We start from the raw sequence: 23,170 nt of genomic DNA, 5'->3' as shown, positions 1-23,170 counted from the left end.
GTCTAGACTGGGTCACTGCAACACCTTGATTCTTTTCTTTTTCAGCCATTCTGTTGTAGCTTTGATGCTACAACAGAAAGACCATCAGTGGTTTTGTTGAATACTCAGAGTCACCAACTACACCTGATAATCAAATGTTTAAAAGTGTAAGTGTTACATTCTTACTCTGGCTGGAAGCATATATCAATTATAAATCTGATGAGAAGGAAATGTGCCAGCTTCACACAAAAACACAGCCAAGCTTCAGACATAAGTCTTTTTATTTTCTGTTTTGTTGTAGGAAAAGTGCATAGTTGAAGCCCTTTTACTCTTAAACAGTAACAGTGTAAATTGAGGTCTACTTGATGCCACCAATCATCTCAATAGTCTCATGGCTTCCCCATTGATACCATACAATTGACCCAGCATTTTCAATCTTTCAGCTCTTCCCCGTGACCTCGCAGAACAACCCTAGAAAGCCATAGTACAACATAATTCAGAGGACTTTCGCTGATAATGAAGAGCAGCCAGATTCAGATGTGTTTAAAACTCCCTCCATGCATTCAACAAATACTCTTCCATTTTAAGATTAATGCATGTAATTTCTGGTATCACAGACACCCTGGGATATATCCCAAGGCTCATATACACTTTAATAACCACACACTATACAGATGTTCACAAAACACAAACAGACTCACTCAGCTGATGGTTCTGAAAACATGTGGGTTCAATGGTTTTGTTGCTTTGTGTGGGTCAATACAATAGGAGGGAGCTATATATTTATTTATGGTAAGGCTCCAGTATCGGTAATGTTCCCAATTAAAATGTGGAAAATGAAAAATCATTCCCAAATAAAGTGAAAATCATAAAAGGACCCCTCAGTATTGCCATTTCAACACAAATAATTCGAAACTAAAAACTCACATTGGCACGTTTCATTAATTTCCACTGACAAACCGTGGTACTGAAGTTGTGAAGCAGAAACTTTGATTGCGTTCATCTTTTAGAAAGCTTAATCTGTACACAAGACCTCCAAAAGGAATCAAAAAAGTGCTAATAATGTATTATTTTGGGTACTAGTACAACTTTCTTTTAAAGCACAATAATACACACAATCATCCTAACATACGATGATGATATAACTGCAGATAGTTTCATTTTGTCAAATGAGGCTAAGCATCTCTGTATTACTGGAGGTGAATAATAGTTTTCTCTGGTGTGTGCATCAAATATTTTGCTCACATTTTACAGATCAACTTCAATTTTGTCCTTCAAACGTGCTGCTGCACCACCTTATTTAAAGGGACAGCCTTACAGTCAATATAGCAGAGCCGACTACCTGCTTGAGTCAGATGAGTATCTCACCAAGGCCTGAATGTAAACACACTAGACTTACTCACTGCATTAAGAATCCTATGTTGTGTTACTGTAATGAGACTATAACCTTATCAAAAAAATTCTGCAGGGTTAAATATGAAACTAAAACATGATACAAAATGTCATGGTTACTGGCACCGTATAGAGTTTTATCTTCATAAAGTAAGAAGTGTGGAATGTTTGAGAGAGACTGAAGGACCCTCCACCCTTTGTTATTTCAAGCACCGGAAAAACAAATTAACGATTCAACAGGAACTCTTTACTACTGCCCCCTCCCTTCTTCCCCGATTATGTGACACATTCCTTCATCATAGATTTGCATCCGAGTCCCTGCAGATCCGCAGGCATCAGAGCTGGGATCAGGGACCAGCTCTGATGCCTGCGATTGCTCATTTAAGCAAATCCAACTGATATATATTTTTAAGCCACAGCTGTTTGGTAGTTGAGTGTGTACTTCTGCTATGAAAAGCCATGTGTCGTACCAAGTTTTATATTTTTTATGTGATTGTGTTCAGCTATTATCACATTCCTCTGGATAAAATCTTTTAAATTGAGAAATGCAACTGTTTTTAAGAGAACATATTTTGCTTTTCACCATTTTCCCCATGTGTGTCACATATATGCTTTTACATGGGTGGATGCTCATACTAAATACGGTCAAAGTTGCTCAGTTTTTTTCTACTCTTCCTCCTTTGTGATGTCAGTGAGAGCAGTAATCCTTAATTGATATCAGGCTTGTAGCTCTGACTGTAAGCATAGAAGCTACACCCACCTTCATTTCAAATTCTGCGCATGGCAGCGAATAAGAATGAAGCTGACTTAAAGAGGGAGGGGCTAACACCTCTCCAGCTAAGGAGCTGCACCAGGACAAGTATAACCTAAAAAAGGATCATTTCAAACTCTAAATCATGCCATTGTAATTGAGTAAAATAAGTTTTGGAGCTGGACATGAGCTATAATAGGTCCCCTTTAAATATCATAGTTGTGCTGGCCTCGTTGATTAGTTGGACTCTAGTAATAAGAAATCAAAGACAAGTCTGTGGCAGCATCAGAAGAAGAAAGAAAAAGATATGTGAGGGAATGTTGACAGAAAGACAGATGGTGCTGTCCTGGTTGCAGCTACTGTGCAACTCCAGTCAGAGGAGGTGTACATTTGCTGTTTGTTTGGCTCCACTGCTAGTCGATAGGTGGTGCTGGGGGCTCTCTTCCATCACTCTGCAAAAAACAAAACAAACCCAGAAATAAATAAATAAATAAATAATAAATAAATAATAATTTTGGGTATAAATACATGAAAAAAGACAATGTTTTTAACCTTTTTTTTTGGTTTTGCCTCACAGATAGTGTGCAGGCTTGCAGCATTTCCTTTCCCATCATTCTGGTACAAGTTAATCTGGGTTTAATCTTCCAAAGAACTCTTTTAGATGTTGTCTGCAAAAATCTAATCTGACTTTCTTGTCCTTCAGAGTAACCAGTGGTTTGCACATAGTTTTGAATCCTCTGTATTTCCATTCTGGAAGACATCTTTGCCAAGGTCATTGTAGACGATGACAAGTCTACCTACTTGAGTGCTCTTGACTTGGTTAGATGATGTGAAGCTGTTTTTCTTAGCCAAGGAAGAGTTTCTGTCATCATCCATTTTACTTCATCTGTGGTCTTTCATGTATTTTGGCATTGCTGGGCTTGTCAGAGCATTTATTCTTTTTAAGAATGTACCACACTTGGCCACTCTTAGAGTTAGCTATATTTTGTTTTTTTGTTTTCCTGCACCTGTTGCAAATCCTTGTAAATAAGGGAGCAGCTGTAAGTGGCTTTTTGTGAATGTATTTTCAAAGATCACTGGGATTTAAAAACTCCTAGCATGGAATTACCAGTCAAATCCAAAAATGTCTATAAATATTTTACTGATTTTTAAAGGCTTAAAAAGTGTCCCTTACAAAGGTTTGAACCACGATCCTTTGGGGAAAACTTTGCAGTGTTTGGAGCTGAAGTTTCAGCTAACAGACATGGCCACATACCCCTCAATTTAGCCCACTTCAAATAAGCCGTTTCTGTACCTGTAGCTTTAAATGAAATGATGATCTGCACATGCCCACATGTCACAAGTAAACCTGCTATCATAAAAATTAAAAAAACATTATTGGATCCTGACCATTTACATTTCCTGTATTGCTAATAAAGCAGTTGGTTATGATGAGGCTACACTTCACAACACAAAAGGCACCATGCAAACACACTGACACACACACCCTCCTCCTAGTATTTCAAAGATAAGGTCTGAAGTTTCTGCAGTTTCTCATTAGCCATATAAAGCTAATGGCGACAGTGGCATCAAGAACAAAAGTAATCCACCAAGTCTTGTAAATCAGCACATAGTCTTTGAAGATTTAGCAGACCTGCTGAGACATTTTAGCATTAGAGATGGGACAAGACGCTATAGATAGTAAATAAAAATGTTTGTGAGGCAGCTGCTCATTATAGTCACTTTTTGTAGACTCAAGTATAGCAGAAATGCTATTCTTTCCTCTTTTTAAAATAAAAAATTAGATTATAGGAAAGTCTTGCTGTTAGAGTTGAGCTTTGCAACTCTGCGGATTTTTGTCACATACACATAAAAGGGAAGGAGAACCCCCCAAAACCATAATAACCACAATGTCATAATATGTTGTCCTTAAAATAAAGCTCCAGTTTGGTCTGTGAAGGACATCACAGAATAAATATTAGGTTCCTGGTTTCTATTCAGGGAGAGAATTAGTCATCTTTGCAAATATTAACCTATCCGCTTTGAAATACAGCAACTGCGTTTTTTGCATTGGGAAATAATGTTACTTGTCTAAAACTCAAATAATACACACAGTTATAAAAATCAACAGAGCTATGACAACAACATTCCCAAGAATTACATTTATTATTACTATTAGTAATGTTTATTGACAGAAGTGAAAAGGACAGGAAAGCAGGCAGAGAGAAATTCAAAAATCAAATGTTTAGTGGCAGAAAAACTTGTTTGGAAGCGACTTTATGTTAGTTTTACTCTGAGATTTTGGTTGGTTTTATGTTGCAGCCTTTTGTTATAAAAGACATGTGCCTTGTCAGAGAGGTATCAGGTTTGTCTAATCCCCTGACCTCATTACAACAAAACCTTTTTTTATTTCAGATGACGCAGATTTTCCTCCGTGCTTCTCCAAGTCTCTTATCGCAATGACTAAAGGTCCTGTGTTTTTAGGCTGATTGCTACATAAACACTGGTCTATGTTTTTTTTAAACATAAGTTCATGCAGCAGCTGTTAGCCCTACTAACTCTGCAGTACACACCAGATGTAAAACCTTTTTCAGTAATATTTTTACCACGAATTTCCTGAAGCAGAATACAGCGTATTAACAACCAAATTGGCTTTTCTATTTAATCATCTGTGATAATAGCTCTCTTTCATTCATAGCAATCAAACGTTGCATTATTAGATTCAAGGAAATATGTTTCCCTGATAAAACACCTTCCTTTTTATTTAATGTGCACGTGGTATCTGGACTGTTCAGGTGGAGGCAAAAGGGAAAAAAACAAACAAAACTCCAGTACTGTGCAAAAGTCTTGAGCCACACCTCATGTCTTTATATTTTGTTTTCAAAAAGCCAGACTTTGCAGGTAGTTAATGCAAGGCATTAACTAGTTTTGTGCATACACATAACAGGTAACCTAGCAAAGACCTTTGTCACTTTGTCTTTTGCAAAAACATTTTCCCCATTTCTTTAGTTGAATCTATACAAAATGCAAAAGATAACATGTCAGGAAGTGTCAGGCCTAAAAACACATCTCCGGCAGATGAACATCATCTCAAAGTCTTGTCCTGCACCTTTCTAATTTTCCTAGCAAATATAAAGAAATGAGTGGCGGTTCAAGACTTTTGCACATTACTGTACGTCTTTACATTTCAGATATATTTGTTATGTAAAATGAGTGTGATCTGCACTCACGTTGCGGGGTCCACTGGGCTTGCCAGAATGATGGGTTCCCCTGAGACTGGATGGGCGCAGCAAAAACAGGACCAGGGCTAACACCGCCCATCCCATCAGAACCATGGGGAGGGTCAGGTCACCTCCCCCGCCCACTGACCCACTGGGACCTGGCACTGAAGAAAAACAATAAAATAAAATAAAATACTTCTTATTCAGACACACATTTGAGTCCTATCGTGCGTTCAAACACTTACAAAATGTGAGCTACACTGAGAGAAGTTCATACATACGTTCCTGAGGGCACTCTGTGTCTGTGCAGTAGGACTGAGATTGCCTCAGCTGGAAGAAAATTACAGAAGAACAAAATGATTTACTCTTTGCCCTCAAACTGGGAGGAAATGACACTGCCTACTAACTTTGATTCATTAACCAGCAGAGATATTGTGGTGAGTAGTGTTACAAAGCCACCATCTGAGCTCTACCTGGTTCCTGAGATAAACACTATAGCTATGACGAAGAATTATTTAGACATCTGAACAACATCCTTTAACACTGTAAGCAAATCAGATGGCCCAGTGTGTATCCAGCTCTCTGCCATGTAGGCTACACCTGTGCACCAAATGTAAATTAGGTCAACTGTAAGCTGCCATACAGTAACTATGAACTGTGTCCTTCATGAAACTGGGAAACTCACAACAACAAATGTTATATTTTGAAATAAGAAGAGCCAAAGTATATTTCCAAGCACAATACAAGCCTGAGGGCAATAAAACTGTCTTTGCATGGCAGAGCAGACAGGCTGTCAAGACAAACACTGAGCAGGAACCCGGATGTAGCTTTGCATTTCCTTCTCCCCACATCTCTTTAAGGCTTGAATTTACTTGCAAGTTGATCTTCGTTTCCTTTTAAACTTCAGCTGATGATGTTATCACTTCACACCACATACTTTGAATATTTTGACATGTCTACACGCCGTCTCTTCAACTTAAATTAGAGGCGATTTAGAAAACCTCCAAGCTGTGTCGCTTACCAAATTGATGAGGCGCCTCATTGCGTACTCCTGCGTGCAGATGCACTCACAAGGGTCAAAGCCTCCCTCCGCCATTCCTCACCAGACAGTATCCACCTGAAGAGAAGTACAGCATGTAACTAGGACGTACATGAACAACTGAAAGAAACCTAACACTCCCTCTTGTTCTACAAGCGCACACTGATTAGGGGGAGGAGACTGTTCAGGTAAGGAGACTCTGCATAGAGTGCTGGCGTTTCGTTTTGCTGCATGTCAGCAACAGTGAAAAGTTAATTTCGGTTTTCTAGCTTTTGCTGGGAATACCAACAAATCCCCATATTCCGCCAATCTCACAGTTTCATCGCAGTAACCTTGAAAGAGAAAATAAACTTTAACTGTGGAATGTTGAGCCTCTATTTAAAATAGCCTTCACCTTTATCACTCTATGAAGCCCTTTATGAAACACCATGTTGGATCATTCAGAGCTGATTTCTGCACTCTCAGTGTATTAGCATGTTTTGTATGAACATACTTTTTTAAAAAAGATGAATCCATATGACACAAACTAGCAGTCCAACTATGAGCTTAGAACCTGCTAATAAAGTGGCTCATACTAGCAAGAACTTGGATGATTGCTGTCATTATGAGTGACAACGGAAGATGAGCTATTTCTGGCTTGGATAAAGCATTGATGGAGTAAGATCAAGCTGGTTAATGCTGACAATGATGGAGGTGAAACACACACTGACAATGGTTCAAAAAACACCCCCCCAAAAACAAAACAACCACAAACACACAGATGTCTGCTACAGGTGTCTAATCGTGGTTATCAAACCCATAACAAACCCCAGATGAACTTCTAAAGCTCATAACGATACTGAAATACATTCATTTCCACTTTCTTGGGTACACCTTGCCAGTACTTTGTTGGGCCCATTACATTACCAACAGCCTCAACAATTCAGGCCGCTGAACCATCATCTTATATGAAACCTGAAAATCCATACTTTCAGGCTGTTTACGCCAAATTCTAACTCTATCATCTAAATGTCACTGCACAAATTGAGACTGGTCAGACCAGACAACATTTTTCCAATCTTCTGTTGTCAATTTTAATGAGCCCATGTGAACGGTAACCTTCCTATTTCTAACATGAGTAGCACCAGGTGTGGTCTTCTGCTGCTGTAGCCCATTTGCTTCAAGGTTCAATGTGGCAGCTCAATTACTGCCCACAGAGTCACAGAGGTTATAACAGAGAGCACAGAGTTTATTTTTTGCACTGATAATAAATCTACAGTGTAATTGTTGGATACATCTTTACACTGAGTATTGGTTGATTATAAAAGAGCTCATATTAAGTATAAAAAACTGCAAACTATAAACTAACTGAGGCTTCTGCAAATGGATTTGCGCTGCTATGAGCTCTGATAGAATCTCAGTTTGTTGAAGTAAACCGGCCAGTGAGCAGGTTGGGTTCACACAGTGTTACCCCTTGGACACTGGCTCAGAGTTCAATTTAATGCTCTCTCTGGAACAGAAAACCCAGAGTTTCCCCTCAACTCAGGATTAACAAACTCAGCCCCTGTGGGCGATCGTGGCTCAAGAGTTGGGAGTTCGCCTTGTAATCGGAAGGTTGCCGGTTCGAGCCCCGGCTCGGACAGTCTCGGTCGTTGTGTCCTTGGGCAAGACACTTCACCCGTTGCCTGCTGGTGGTGGTCAGAGGGCCCGGTGGCGCCAGTGTCCGGCAGCCTCGCCTCTGTCGGTGCGCCCCAGGGTGGCTGTGGCTACAATGTAGCTTGCCATCACCAGTGTGTGAATGGGTGGATGACTGGATATGTAAAGTGCTTTGGGGTCCTTAGGGACTAGTAAAAGCGAACAGAAATACATACAGGCCATTTACCATTTAAATTAGACCTCATCCTGGAATAGGACCCAGCAGTTACTGAAACACAGCCCATCTGGCACCAACTTTCACGCTGTGTTTAAAGTCACTTAAATCCCCTTTCTTCCACATTCTTTTACAAACTATGAACCTCAGGAGTTCTTCTCGACCTTATCTGCACGCCTAAATGCACTGAATACCTGTGATGGGATTGGCTGATTTTACTGGCTGACATTTCTTTCAAGATTATATCTTGTTATCATTTAAAAACAAAACAAAAAAACAAAACAGCGGCCAACATATATACAGTGATTAGGATATTTTCAACCACTTATTTTATTTTCATGTTTCTTGCCATGCATCCACCAGCACACAATAGACATCCGAATTATCTGTCTACACCACAAAGAAACAAAATAAAAAAAATAAAAAGCCAAACATGTTTACCTAAGACTGACTACACCCAGCGGCCAGTGATGCACACCTGGCTAAACCTCACAGCCTTCAGCGAAAGATTGTGTAATAAACTAGAGGGCTGTTGGGTGAACTTTATGGGCATTCTAAAGGTTTCATTTGGTGGTGCTGTTAAATTTCTATTGGCTTATAGCTAGCTTTTTTCCTCCACCCCACTGTCGTCAATGACAGTAAACTAAACAACACAAATATGTGAAGCAACGTAGTGCAACAACACCACAAACAACCTGAATCAACACAGCTAAAGCCGAAGACCGTAATCTGTCACTGCGCGGCTTTCCGATTAAGACTGCAGGAGGTTTAACATCAGACATACAAAGGTTGCAGTATGATCCACGGGTGACTGCCTGCACTTTTGCGGAAGTCAGCTAAAACGAGGTTAAAGACATCTACGGTTACTTCCCTGTAGTTTTAAAATTACGTGATTTAGCCTAACGTTTACACTAGCTTCTTGCTAACCCCGCCAGCCAAGCCAGAGGAAACTCACACCCATTCCACCCCCCACCCCCACTCCCTTGTCTTTAGATTGTTATTAACTGAACAAAGACATGAGAGCAAAAAACAGCGACTTACTGGAGCGGCGTGATGTTAATAAAACGATCACTGTCTCTCAGGGGCCCGAGCTGCACCGCTGCTCTACACAGAGACCATCAAACTGCAAACACATCAAACCACCGTCTGTGTTTTGTTTAATACACGTGAGCCAGCGGCTATTCTTCATCCGGGACCTCGGGAGTGGGGCGGCTCCCCGATGGCTCTGCTCTGTGTTCAGCCAAACAGCTGTCTTGGTTATTGGTCTGAAAGTCTGATGGGCGGGCCCTTTGAGCCAATCACAACAAGCAACGATCACTTTTTCTGGATAGTAAACAAACAGTCCAGTTGCCTGTCAGCTTACAGAGGCCCATGAACCTACAACATCTGTGCAGTTGTGTAATCAAATACATGGTGGTGGATTCGACTTGAATACTTTTCATTACTTAAAGTTTTCATTAGTTAAAGTATTTAATTTTTATGCTACTATATAAATGCTATTCTTTTAAATAAGGAAAACAAAGAGATACCTTTCTGCAGCACAACACATACTTTAACTTTGAATCTGGGCTTTTATTTATTTATTTATTATATAACTTATTGGTTTTATTTTGTCACTGTGGGAGTGGAAGTTAATCTATCACCATTCCCAAATAAGCTTATAAGACACCAATACTTAGAAATAAGAGCCAGAGAAGCACCAACCTGTTGTATTTTCCAAGTTTTAGAAACATTACAAGCTCAGTTACACACACCATTAACCCCCCCCCTCATTGAATATAATAATATATGTGGAGGTTATTATTAATATTATTATCAATATAAAAAAAAATATGAGAGGTTCTTTACCTTACTTTCATCTGTTACCAACCTGGAATACATTCACTTCTGTGAATGAAACAAAAGTTTATTCTAGTGACTATAAAGATGCATCTGTAAGAGATGGAAGCAACTCCTTTTCTTTCATCTGGTCCCTTTAGGGTTCGCCACAATGGATCATCCGCCTCCATCTCACCCTGTCCCTAGTATCCATCTCTGTCACACAAACCTTCTGCATGTCCTCCTCCATTACATCCATTAACCTCCTCTGCGGGCCTTCTTTTCCCTACTGCCTGGCAGCTCCATTTTCAACATCCTTTGCCCAATATATCTCCTTTCCTCCTCTGTACATGCCCATACCATCTCAGCCTCGTCTCTACAACTTTATCTCCAAACTGCTCAACCTGAGCTGTCCCTCTAATGTACTGATTTCTATTCCTGTCCATGCTGGTCAATCCCAAGGAAAACTTGAGAATCTTCAGCTCTGTCACCTCCTGCTCAGCCTTCTGTCTTTTTGTCAGTTTTGACATCTCCAAACCATACATCATATCATCTTATAAACCTCCCCTTCACTCTTGCATCCTTCAAATCCCCCCTCATAACATGCCCCCACCCCCTCCATCCGCTCTCTTCTGCACCTCCAAGAGTTGAAAGCCACTGAAATGCCATTCATGTTACAAACCACAAAGGTGTGAATGCAGCTGAAAAGTTTTAAGTTTAAGCTGAAGAACTGTAGATGAAGAGTGTGTGCACTCTACATAGACAGCTGCCTGCGCCAGTTATCACAAGATACTTAGGGAGTGACAGAAGCTGCAATGTGTCTGTTAATAGCATATATGGCTTTTAACATATATGCAGAACATTACACACACACACACACACACACACACATGTATATATATATATATATATATATATATATATATATATATATATATATATATATATATATATATATATATACACACATACATACATACATACATACATACATACACACACACACACACACACAGAGATACTGACCACCATGTAGATAAAATGTGAGTAAGAAAGAGTTCCCATTCCAGTAAGAACATCCCCCACAATCAGATGGAAACCATGACAGAAATGCCCTGAAGGGAAGTTACAAAAGAGCATCAACCCAGGTTGACTGTCACCAGAGCTCATTAATGAAAGTTCTAGTGTGTGCTCCATGCAGCTGCTCTCTCTGTGTGTGTGTGTGTATGTTCTGGACGGACTGACGCTGAGCGCAGGCAGGCGAACTGCGAACTCTCGCTGAGCTGGAAAGAAGCGCTATACACGGTGAAAGTGAAAGGAGCTCCGTAAGTGTGGAAAGCACCGAACAGGCGGCCTCCCCCCCCCCTCACACACACACACACAAACAAACAAACAACACAGGGAGACGGGCCACGGGTGTAGCTTGAAGGCAGCAGCGGCGGCAGCAGCTCAGCAGACACAGCCATGGCCAACATTGCGGTCCAAAGGATCAAACGGGAGTTCAAAGAAGTTCTCAAAAGCGAAGAGGTGCGGTAACGCTACCGGCTTATTTTCACTTCTACTCAGCTCTTTCTTTAAAATTGTGTCAGCTCTGTTAAAATATACGCTACCGGCAGCCGTTATTGTGACCAAATAGATTTACCCTAGTCAGGTTTGGGTCCTCTGTTGCAGCAGGTCAGGCCCAAATAGGAGAACTTTAGCTAGCTTTAGCTTCAAATCAGCGTCCAGGCGAACCTCCCTTGTTATGTCAGGTGGGTGTGTTCAGGAAACACCGGGGATTCGGCTCTCTCAGCTGACAGGCCCTGAATGCCTAACAAACAACGTCGCACACCTTTGTTTTAATTACACAAGTCAAGTAAACCTAGAGTGTGTGGCCTGTTAGCGCCTCAGGCAGGGAACCGCAGCTGTTTAGCAAAGTAAATGAGTTAGCGGCAGTTAGCAAGGCTTGCTAACGCTATTTTGACATGTATCCACAGTTAGCATTAGCAGCCGTGATGTTTTGCTGCAACGTTCAACAAACTTATCAGGCGTTAATCAGCTGTTTGTTAACAGTCTGAATACACTGCGTTTATTTAAAAGGTGTATGCTGTCATATCACCTCCTGCCCAACTCCTGTTAATGCTGTTTTATAGTTTTGTAACTTTGGTGCTAACCTGAATTGTCCTAGTGTTTCCTCTGGGAATGGGGCTCAAATTGGTTTTTAATGTTAACACAAAATGACACTAGCCGTGCCTTTTCTAGCAACCATCTTGCCAGGGACTTCTTGTTTTCAATTTGATGTGAACACGTGAAGACATGAGCTGGGTAACTCCTTTTTCTTTCTTTCTTTCTTTTTTGCATTTGTTCCAACCTACAGACGAGTAAAAACCAGATTAAAGTAGATTTGGTGGACGAGAACTTCACAGAGCTGAGGGGTGAGATAGCAGGGCCTCCAGACACACCATATGAAGGTACTGTAATATTGGAAACGATGGCCAAGATATGTGATACTCGTCATGTGGTCTGATATACTAACGCATGTCTGCTTTTCTCTCTTTCCTAGGTGGCAGATATCAGCTTGAAATAAAAATCCCAGAAACCTATCCTTTTAACCCGCCAAAGGTATTTGCTTTAGTGCCTTTCATCCTCTGCCTCTCTTCCTTGTTCAGTTATTTTGAAAACATGTACACTTTTGTTATAGCTGGTAAAATCGGTTGTCACTAATTGCCACTGCTCATGCCTAAGTGACCCTGTGCATGGTACCCAACTCTAAAAACCGCTCCCAGTGCTGCAGTTCAAATCACTTTTAATTATGTAGCACCCATGTTTCTACGATAATAGAAACATCAATCCCCTGTGAGCAAGCACTTGGCAACAGTGGGAAGGAAAAACTCCCATATAGCAACAAGAAATCTCCTGCAGAACCAGGCTCAGGGAGCGGGCAGCCGTCTGCCACAACCAGTTGGGGGTGAGAGGAAAGCGAAAAAAGAGGGACCAATAGGACAAAAGGCAAACTAAAGGAGAGCGAACCAGAGCTTAATGATTAAATACAGTGGTGGTGAATAAAAACAGGTAGAGTAAGGAGATAAATGATGAGCAAAACATTCAGTGCATCATGGGAAGCCCTGCAGCAGTCAGAGCTTGTAGCAGCATAACAAAGGGAGGGTTCAGGGTTATCTGATCCAGCCCTGACTATATGCTTTATCAAAATGTACAATTTTAAGTCTAATTTTATAAGTAAAGATGGTGTCTGCCTCCCAAATCCAAAATGTGAGCTGGTTCACAGAAGAGGGGCGTGAAAGCTGAAGCCTCTGCCTCCCATTCTACTTTTAGACGCTTTAGGAACCACAAGTATGCAGTCCAAGAACGATATGTATTCGAAGTATAGTGTATAGTAATATGAGGTCTTTAGGATATCATGGGGCCTGATTATGCAAGATTTTGCATGTGAGTCGAAGGATTTTATATTCATTTCTGGATTTAACAGTGAGCCAATGAAGAGAAGCGAGTATGTGGCACTTTGACCGGAATCAATTTATAATTCTTATGAGCATCAGAGTTTTGAGGTAAATTCAGCTATTATGCTTCAATTAACAAAACCTTTTTGTGTTAGTGCTCTAACAGAGAACAGCATAACGTGACTTGTAAACAGCCTTTTCAGGTTTCTGGTCACTATTAGCTTGTATGTTAAAAGCAAAAGAGAAAGTCTAATACTGATAATAGTGAAAATAAACATTTATTGTCTCCCTCCTGTAACCAAATGAATCTTGTAAACATACCTTCAACACAGGGGTGGTAAGAAATCAATCTTTCCCTGAAATGATGTCACCAAATAACCTGTTAGGTAACAGTTTACGGGTTTAAACTACCGGCGTTTGGCTTATACAGTAATTTAAATGCTTAATACATCAAGTTAATTTGTCACTTAGATGTAAAATGCAGTGGTGCCATAAACTATAACTGCTGGCTCATTAATTTGCAGTATTTCCCTCGCAATGGCTTGCAATACATCAGGACATGGTAAAATGACAGCTACTGTAGTGTAGCCTGGATACTGACATATCTGTTGTAAGAAACTGTAAATATTTCTTCTTTCTGTCACCTCACGTTCTTCTCTAGATAACGCTTCCTCATCTGTATGTCCTAGGTGCGCTTCATCACTAAGATCTGGCATCCTAATATCAGTTCTGTGACCGGAGCAATATGCCTGGACATTTTAAAAGACCAGTGGTAAGTGCAAAGTATCTGAACTGTTCTCAGTGTGCCTGTGTGCTCCATTCACTTAACCTGCCCTCTCACCCTCTCTCAGGGCAGCTGCTATGACCTTGAGGACAGTGCTGTTATCTCTACAGGCTCTCCTCGCTGCAGCAGAACCAGACGATCCACAGGATGCAGTAGTAGCAAACCAGGTGGGAAGGACTTAATGCACGACTCGCATTTTGTCTGCTTATAATCGGATATTAAAGTACCAAATTATATTTGGGTAACTGTACGTGTCTCGGTACCTGGTGTGAACTTGTGTCTAAAATAAAATCTGCCATATTTGCTAGTTCATTTTGTGATGTTGCTCACAGACCTGTATTTCTGAATCCTCAGTATAAGCAGAACCCAGAAATGTTCAAACAGACTGCGAGGCTTTGGTCTCACGTCTACGCGGGTGCTCCTGTCTCCAGTCCTGACTATACACGTAAAATAGACAAACTCTGTGCCATGGGCTTCGATAAGGTCAGAACCCCTTTGTTTTTGTTGTGCCCTCACATTTATAGGTAAAATTTAGTTACACTCTATCAGCCAGTTTCCCAAACATTAATCGTCCCTTGTTTTAGAGCAAGGGAAAAATTCACTGAAGCTCTCCATTAAAAAAGTAAATAATGATAAAATAGTTTTTAGTCTAAGACTAGGCTTAATCGCTGTCTGGGAAACTGAGCTTATATTTAACATAATAACATCATATTTTAAGAAACATGCTTATTTTCAGCTTGATGGCAGCAACATGCTTTAGAGACATTTAGAAAGAGCGATGCTCATCACTGTTGCATCACATCTTCTTTCAACAGCATTTTGTGCTTGTGAAACAAAGAGAAGTGCTTTTGTTTTGAAAGCTGTTGCTTCATTCTTTCCTAATAAGACACGTGAGCTGCTCAGATTGAGCCCTTCTACCTTTTTCTTTTCTCATCTGCTAATGAAATGCTCAAATTCTTTGAAGTTTTACCCTCCCACACCCTCTATTCACTTCCCTGAAGACTTGTTCCATCTCTGGCGCCATGTTTTTACCCAATGATAAAAACGAAATATTTGGTAATGAACAGTGAGATGCGGCGTGTCAACTTTTTAGTTTGTTCAGCTGAATGCTGGACAAACTCATACCATGACGAGCCATCTGTCATGCATCTGTTCGATTACAATTCACAAGAATCACTACTCTTGCTGCAGTTTTGGTCAGATTTAAACCAACTGGCACACAATGATCGCCTACACATTACAGTAACCTGTGAACTGGATCGACCGCTGCATGAGATTAATTGGTGTTCTGGTTTGTTGCTGGCATTATATTCAATACGGTCATTATACACAATAATATATGTGTATAATGTAATTTTTTTGGAGGGGGGTGATTTGAAGTTGGATGGTGATGTAATAATTTTTAAAATGATTTTTACCCCTCAGCTGTAAAAGGCTGACGGAATATTGACATCACCCTGCGGGGCAGCCGGGCAGACAAGGTGAATACCTAAATTTGTGAATGCGATAACTCGAGGATGAGGCAGCGTGTCCCCTAAAAATCTTGGAGAAGTTTGAATCTCAGAGACCTCAATGTTAAAGTCAGAGGTCAAGTTTTCTGAAAATCTAGTGAATGCGATAAGTTGAGAACAAGGCAACATAGGATTTTAAAATTGATAGCATAGATGTGTCTGGTAGGAGGCTATTGGGTAGCATTGGCGGTAGCCAGAATTTTATTATCATTAGTATTTTTTAATAGTCTTTATTTAAACCAGAACGTTTTACAGGTGCAGAAGTAAGAAATGAATGGGGCATGATATACAGTGCTGATAAGCTGGAAACATCAGGTTATAACTTATCTTTACATAGTTTATTCACATTTTTGTCAAAGGTATTGACGGCCTTAATTCTCAACTCATAGGTTTTTTTTTTTGGGGGGGTTTTTTTCACTCTGTAAAGTCCTTCAGCAGTGCATATGGTTTAATGTTGGGGGCTCAACCATTTCCTCCTGATGGCCTTCTTACCTGCCAGAATTAAGGCTTTAAGTAGTAGATTGTAGTTGTAGTAGATAGTATGTAGATTCCTTCCTTTTTATGTCTGTGGATCTTTTTTCTTTACTTTATAGTTCAGAATAGTCTCTAGTGTATAAATAACTTTCTCAAAATGGCTGGAGCCTTGTAAATGTTGGCCTTGCAAGATGGATTACACAAAACACACACAAGTATTCATTTGTGTTCGTGAGCATGCATTCTTGAATTTATTATTATGCAGTAAGCTTATGCAAACATTTACATTACCGCAGTACTTAAAGACAAACAAACAGTATATTTAGCTCTCTCCAGTGGGTTTCTTGACTCGTGGATGGACTCCAGCTGCAGTTGGTGGTTCTTGTTCTCTGCAGCCTTTGTGAGATCTGCGAATTCTCAGATGAGAATCATTTTTCAACTTTTCTTCCTCCTTTTATACAGAATGCAGTAATAGCGGCCTTGTCTTCAAAATCCTGGGACGTGGAAACGGCGACAGAGCTGCTCCTAAGCAACTGAAGCCAGGTGTGAGGATCCAAAAACCCTTCATCACAGTGTCAGCTCCTCCACCACTGCCTTTTGTTACACAGAAAACAAACACCCCATCCACCATGGCAGTCTGAGCCTTCGTTTATTACCAGTTTGTTTGCTACTAAGTCAACACCAGTAGCGCTGCATTTGCCAATATGCACAGCACCCCGTTGCCTGCCGAGTCTTTACTCCCACCTACCCAATATGTGTATTTCAGTATTAAGCCCTCCCACCCTTAAAAAATGAAGAAAAAAAAATCCACCCATGCCTCCAGTCTTCCATGCCCTTTAAACACATTATTTTTTCCCCCCACAAATTTCCTTAAAGTTGTAAAGGCTCGAACAGCTGCTGTAATCAGGTGGATTTTCCAGGGTAAAATGTAAGGAAAGGAAAGCCTGCTGACTGCTTCTACACTACATTACCGTTTAATTCCTTCGGCAGCCAGTTGGACCGTGTGTGTTTCTCTGCTACAGACTTTTAGTACTGTAAAGAAGAAAAAAAGTCTTGCTGGATTAAATTTTCTTGACTGGATAGTGCTGTGCATGAGCAGTGTAATGTTTTTTTTCTCCTGAACAACCTTTCATTGATGCCTCAATCCACTACAGAAGTTTGGATGTACAGGTTTTATTTTCTGTATGTAGACTTAGAACAAAATCACACACACACATCTGCCAACATCTGCACACATGCACAGAAGAAAAATCTGTAAATAGATCTGTGTAAATTTGAAAATACAGTGGGGATGTACTTTTTTTTTTTTCTTACATGGCATTGTAAAACAGATTTTAAATATAAACTATGCCTAGTTTACAATTGTAAGGAGATAAATGTGTTCATGCTTTTGTGATCCATGAGAAGTCCCTCTGAATGTATTTTTTTTTTTTTTTTTTTTTAAAGGGTGGCACAGCCAAAATCTTGGCCCTCATGGCACAGGAGCTAACAGCCAGCTCAGCCACTTTTTCTGCTATCATCTACAGTCCAACTTTTTTTTTTTGTGCACGTGTTTGTCCTTTCATGTTGTTGCCTTTATTTTGATTTGGCCAGATGATGCAGTGGGTGTTTGTTTGGTTTAACACCCCTCTCCTACACTCTTGGATCTCACAGGACTCATTCTATATAATCAGACACCTGGAACTTCTGATGGGGAAAGCCACCAAGCACCACCCAGTTTGGCGTTACACTGGTAGGGAACCAAAGCCCTACCGAACACGTTGATGGAAAGCGAATGGAATTTTTTTTCAGACATTTGAGAGGAAGATTCTGATGAGTGACATTAAGGATTTGGGTTTGCAGTGCTGTTTTATTTTTTTTTTAACCATACGCACATCCTCGGCCACAGATTGAGGATCTGCTCATTAACATAACCAATAGGAGGCGGCGCTGTACACTTTATTGCTGATCCAGTCAATCAAAGGCTTTGGCCATATATACAGGTATATAGGTGATGTCCTATATTCCCAAACATGCTTTACTACACAGCCAAATAAAACACTCACTGAGGTCGTCTTTGAACTATGTCTTCTAGGTAGTAAAAGAGGCTGGAACTCCTCTGTTATTCTATGAAGTAAAATAGCAGACCTGGGAAGTGTTTTCACATATTTTTGATTTTGAGGTACATGGACTGTAAAAACATGTTTGGCATTTAGAGAAAGGGTGTAGATGCATCCCCACACAAGGGGCCATTCTGTTTTTAATAAAGGAATTATTTTGCTTAACCTCCAGCTCAGTCCCTACCAGCACAGCAGTGTATTACACTGCAACATGGAGTTAATGTGCAGCAGTCTTTGCTCACAATGGGGGGGAAAAAAAGGAAGTTCATAGGCAGGCAGAATGCACACGCCATCTCCCTTACTTGTAAATAGCTGGGTTTGGTTCTTAATAAAGAGCCATCTTATCACTAGAGTGCACCATTGATGGCTGGATCGAATATTTTCTAAGAAAAAGACAAAAACGGACACCCTCCCCAGTCTTCCTCATGATGTACAATATTGCACGATTACAAGCATAGAAAAGGGGCCTGTTGCATCTCAGTTTCTCCATTTGGGTTGAGACTTATTTTTTTTCCTTGTCCTCGGAAGCAAGCATCCGCAGTATAAAAAGCATGGTTATTTATTGTGACAGTGTCATGTTTCTTTGAATAAAAAAAAGAAAAGAAAAAAAAGTGGAAAAATCACCTGTTTTTGAAATCTGCACTTCCAAAACACAGGCATAGAGACAAACGCACTGCACCATAACATCTAAAAGCATTTATTTTTTTTTTCTTTTTGGAAAAAATTAAATATGATCATGAGTATAGGCATATTTAGTCCCCGTCATCAACACAACCCACATGGCATCCACTCACTCGATGCTTAAAAATCAGGAATAACCCAACAGAAAACTGACAAAAGTACAAAAAATATTCAATCATAAAAGATGAACAAAAACCTGAACACATACTTGGATAGTTATATATCATTTATGCAATCCAAAGTGACGTACTTCAGAAGTAAAAAAAAGAAAACAAAAGTCATTAAAACCCAGCTCATTTTCAGAGCCTCTGACATGTCCAGGGCACGAGGCAGCGAGCAGAGCTGGGAGCACAGTATCCAGAAATGCTTGACCGCTTAATTTTGTCCATTTACACGCACTGGAAATAAATCAAAAGGCCTTTAAAAGCATTACTGGTGTCACTTGAGAAGCACCTGCAAGTTTCTAACTGGCCTTGTGATGCTATAAACAAGCAAAAGCACCTAAACATACCAAAGTTAGAAACCTAAACTTACCAAAGTGTATAAAATTTTGGTGCCGGTACGTCTGTTAAACGTATCAGGTGTTCCCATATTTAAGCCAACTGCTGCAAAGATTTTAACTGTTTTCACTTAGATATTCAAAAAGTTTTCAGTGGAAAGTTACACAGGCATATTTACAAAATATAACTGTGTAAAAAACCGATGAGAAAAAAAAAAAAATAAAAAAAAAAATACTGTGCAACTCAGACACAAAGAGGAAGAGGTCAAGAGACGTACAGTAGGATTTTCCCAGGGGATTTAATAAGCAACAATCATAACCAGATTAAATCGGCTGTAAAATATCCATCCTGTTTTTTCTTAAAAATGGCTCCACAAAAGAAGCAAAGAGCAACAAACACAAAGGAAAAAAATAACATGATTCTGAGTAAGACCTACATACAATGAGCTTCAAATCATGACTACAAGGTAAAACCTTCTAGAGTGTGTGTGTGTTTGTGTGTGTGCCTGTGTGTGTGTTTTAAGAAAGGTCCATAATGTATCCAGGAAAGCTGTAAGAGTCAGAGGAGCTTGTACGCAGGGTTGGGAGGATATAAGGAAGAGTCTGGCCCAGTCTCTACAGTCTTGGTTTCACCTTCAGTGGTTTCCTCTTTACCTGAAAGACGAAGTTTTGAGTCAGTGTCGGCGCAATCATCATCATCATCATCATCAACGTAACATGTACACAAATCCTTAGATAATATTTAGGTTGTTCCTTTAAATCAGGGTTCTCCCCAAGAGTTCATCAACTTGTACAAACATCTGTAAAAACTAAAAGGTCAATTCTGAGCAACATCTCAGTAGTGATCACTTTGTAATGCAGGTTGCCCCTAAAACCTGTAGGAACAGTAATCACTTTCAGACCACAGGAATATTTTCATTACCCCAGAGGAGGGTTTTTAAAGCTCCTACATCAGAGTAGGCACTCTCTGCACCGACAGACTGTACGGTGGCGTCACATTAGTGACTCCTTTGCAAAAATCAAAACTGCCATTTTGAAAGCCAGTGATGAGGGATATAGCTACACAAAGAACCCCATAAACCAACAAAAACAGGTATACCATCACTTCCACATCCTCCATTGTTGTGTTCATGTCACACACAAATTATGTCACAGGACTTTCAGATAATGGAAAATGACCAAAACCGAGGGAGATAGACTTAAGCCAAGTAGGTATTGGTGGAAAAGGGCTGCAAATGGACATTTTAAGTATAAAGTTGCCGTTCATTTTGCTAGGTACACATGCTCAGTTTCTCATAAACTCAAATCTCTTATCAGTCAATCACTTGTTAGCAACTCAGTCCATTTAGGGAATGCAGACATGGTCACCACAACCTGCTAAGGTTTAAAGTGAGCATCAAAAAGTGGAAGAGAGGTGATTCAAGGGATTCAACATGGTATGGTCCATGGTATGAGTATTTTAGAAGCTGCTGATCTACTGGGATTTACAGGGAATGATCCCAGAAAATATCCAGCGAACAAAAGTTCTCTGGGAGAAAATACTTTGTTGATGCCAGAGGTCAGAGGGGAATAACCAGAAGGCTGTGAGCTGACAGGAAGGCAGCAATAACTGTGCATACCTCATTACAACCAAGGTATGCAGACGAGCATCTCTAAACACACAAGTTTGACTTTAAAGCAGATGGTGTATAGCAGGAGAAGACCACACCGGGTGCCACTCCTGTGAGCCAAGAACAGAAAACTGAGGCTGCAGATCACACATGTCACCAATACTGGACAGCACAAAACTGAGGCTTAATTTCTGCTGCCACACTGGGAAGGTCGGGGTCAGAATTTGGTGTAAATACCATGAAAGTATCTATCTTGGCTTGTATTATGTTTCAGGCTGCTGGTGGTGGTGTAATCATGTGGGGAGTACTTTCTTGTAGCACTCTGGGCTCCTTAGTACACACAGAGCATTATAGCACCCTCTGATGGCTGCTTCCAGCAGGGTCAAGGGCCATGTCACAAAGCTTAATGAAAATGAGTTCACTGTACTCAAATGGCCTCCACGATCACCAGATCTGAATCCAGCAAACCACGTTCCTCTCATTCTCAGACCTCACCTCTGCAGGTCAATCTGTCTCTTTGTCCCTTCGTCATTCTGCTGCTGCTGTTTTGACATCTTGATGTTGATTGACTCTGCAGACGGGTTCGAGTTGGGGTCAGCTGCCCTTTTCCTGCCTCTGCTGGTTCCACCCCCCACTGGTGCCGCTCCTCCCTCTTTGTCAGCTGCTACTGGAGCAGCAGCAGCTGATTTAGGCGGGCGACCACGTCGTTTGACAGGCGACGCTTCTGTCCCGGCATCGGGAGCTGCTTTCTGACTGGGCTCGACCTGGGAAACGGCAATAACAGTTCAGTTGAGTAAAATCAGTGCTTAAACGCAGGAATGTGTAGTTCCCACGTGAGATTACCTTCTTCACCTCTTCAGCCTTGATGACTGGGTTCTCATTGTTTTCCTGTGCTCTGCTCTCTGATGACTCAATGGTAGAGCTGCTGTTACTGCGAGACGCAGAGAGTGTCAGTGATACCGGAAACTTTATGTCTAAGAGCGAGCGCCTGTAGCATCTGTGTCTGCGTGCTTACCTGTTCTTGTTGATTGTTGAGCTCAGAGGAGAGGAGTTGGTGCTGGTGTTACTGGTTGTGTCTGAAGCTGTGGTGGTCTTGGTGAAGATCCTCCTCCCTGGTACCGTCAGAGGCTTGTTCACTGCTCCTAACACAGGAGCTGGTTTGGGCTACATAGTGAAAGAGAATTCAGCTTTCTGTGCTCAGAATAACATGGAAAAAATTTTAAACCTCTTAGCTCCACATCATGACTCAAATTTAGAGTTTACTGGCAAACTGTGGGTAACAAGCCTAATGTAACGTAACAAGCCTCGGTGTCGTGCATTTACCTTTCCAGTGAGCAGCATTTGTCTCATTTCTGCCGTCAAATACTCTTTATCGTTTTTGAAGTCCTGTTGAAAGAAATTAAAAACAAGACAACTGATCACCGTAAACCCAAAACATAAATAAGGTCATGATTTAGATTCCTAACTGCACATAAGCACAATTTCCCAGCTCTATACCAGCATGAATCACTTTCCATCCCCAGAGTCAAACAGCTCGATTAGCTGAGATGACCAAATGTGTCCAACCCTAACCATTTTCCTGTGTGTGTGTGTGAGACACATATCTTTGTGGGGACCAAAAATTGGAAGTTTACTATGCTTGTGGGGACAAACAGCCTTTATGGTGAGAAAATAAGGGCTGTTCCCCTGAATTTGAAGACTCAAAATGTGGTTTTAGTGTCAGGGTTACAATTAGGTTACAGTTAGGAAAACGCTAAGGTGTGTGTGTGACCTTGTCCTGTATGAGGAAGAACTTGGAGGGTAAGACAGGCTCTTTCGGACAATCCAGGTGACACGCAGTGCTCTTGTTGGCGATCACGAAGAGAGCGACGTCACAGACAATGTACAGTTTCTGTAATCACAACATGAAAGAAAGCCATTCAGTTGCCCGATTGCTAAACACACTGTCTGCCCAATAATGCAGAATCCAAAGATTTTACTTTGTAATTTTAAAGAACAGGAATGACTCAAATTTATAGTTTACTGGCAAACTGTAAATGCAATTCAA

The 23,170-nt window shown here is 40.7% G+C and overlaps 3 protein-coding genes across 7 annotated transcripts in view; 1 reads left to right on the top strand and 2 right to left on the bottom strand.

Moving 5' to 3' along the window:
* Positions 1-242: 242 nt before the first annotated feature.
* smim14 (small integral membrane protein 14) lies at positions 243-11,827 on the bottom strand. Of its 2 annotated transcripts, none has more exons than XM_004564312.5 (5): positions 11,671-11,827; positions 6,344-6,439; positions 5,604-5,652; positions 5,332-5,486; positions 243-2,574 (listed from the first exon to the last, which is right to left on the bottom strand). In XM_004564312.5, exons 2-5 carry the CDS (start codon positions 6,416-6,418, stop codon positions 2,536-2,538), a joined length of 318 nt encoding a protein of 105 aa, XP_004564369.1. In that variant the 5' UTR covers positions 6,419-6,439; positions 11,671-11,827; the 3' UTR covers positions 243-2,535. The 2 variants fall into 2 exon arrangements, with proteins under 2 accessions (XP_004564369.1, XP_004564368.1); XM_004564311.5 differs by lacking the exon at positions 11,671-11,827 and adding an exon at positions 9,252-9,408.
* ube2kb (ubiquitin-conjugating enzyme E2Kb (UBC1 homolog, yeast)) lies at positions 11,183-18,498 on the top strand. 2 transcript variants are annotated; one of them, XM_004564310.6, is made up of 7 exons: positions 11,188-11,555; positions 12,385-12,478; positions 12,571-12,629; positions 14,155-14,237; positions 14,317-14,416; positions 14,604-14,732; positions 16,697-18,498. In XM_004564310.6, exons 1-7 carry the CDS (start codon positions 11,493-11,495, stop codon positions 16,769-16,771), a joined length of 603 nt encoding a protein of 200 aa, XP_004564367.1. In that variant the 5' UTR covers positions 11,188-11,492; the 3' UTR covers positions 16,772-18,498. The 2 variants fall into 2 exon arrangements, with proteins under 2 accessions (XP_076741051.1, XP_004564367.1); XM_076884936.1 differs by lacking the exon at positions 14,604-14,732 and having other exon boundaries at positions 11,183-11,555.
* A 516-nt stretch (positions 18,499-19,014) lies between these two features.
* pds5a (PDS5 cohesin associated factor A) overlaps positions 19,015-23,170 on the bottom strand; it is a 39,647-nt gene continuing 35,491 nt past the window's right edge. For 2 of the 3 annotated variants that reach the window (XM_012922759.4, XM_004564306.5), the window contains exons 28-33: positions 22,895-23,014; positions 22,447-22,509; positions 22,139-22,287; positions 21,967-22,054; positions 21,619-21,887; positions 19,015-20,167 (exon numbers count right to left, since the gene is read on the bottom strand). In XM_012922759.4, the coding sequence (XP_012778213.1) occupies positions 20,164-20,167; positions 21,619-21,887; positions 21,967-22,054; positions 22,139-22,287; positions 22,447-22,509; positions 22,895-23,014 (693 nt within the window). In that variant the 3' untranslated portion in view covers positions 19,015-20,163. The remainder of the gene's footprint in view (positions 20,168-21,618; positions 21,888-21,966; positions 22,055-22,138; positions 22,288-22,446; positions 22,510-22,894; positions 23,015-23,170) is intronic. The other variant, XM_012922760.3, reaches the window with a different exon arrangement.

This window comes from Maylandia zebra, linkage group LG6 (assembly GCF_041146795.1).
Source record: "Maylandia zebra isolate NMK-2024a linkage group LG6, Mzebra_GT3a, whole genome shotgun sequence".
Taxonomy (NCBI): Eukaryota; Metazoa; Chordata; class Actinopteri; order Cichliformes; family Cichlidae; genus Maylandia; species Maylandia zebra.
This window is presented reverse-complemented; position numbering and strand designations above follow the sequence as displayed.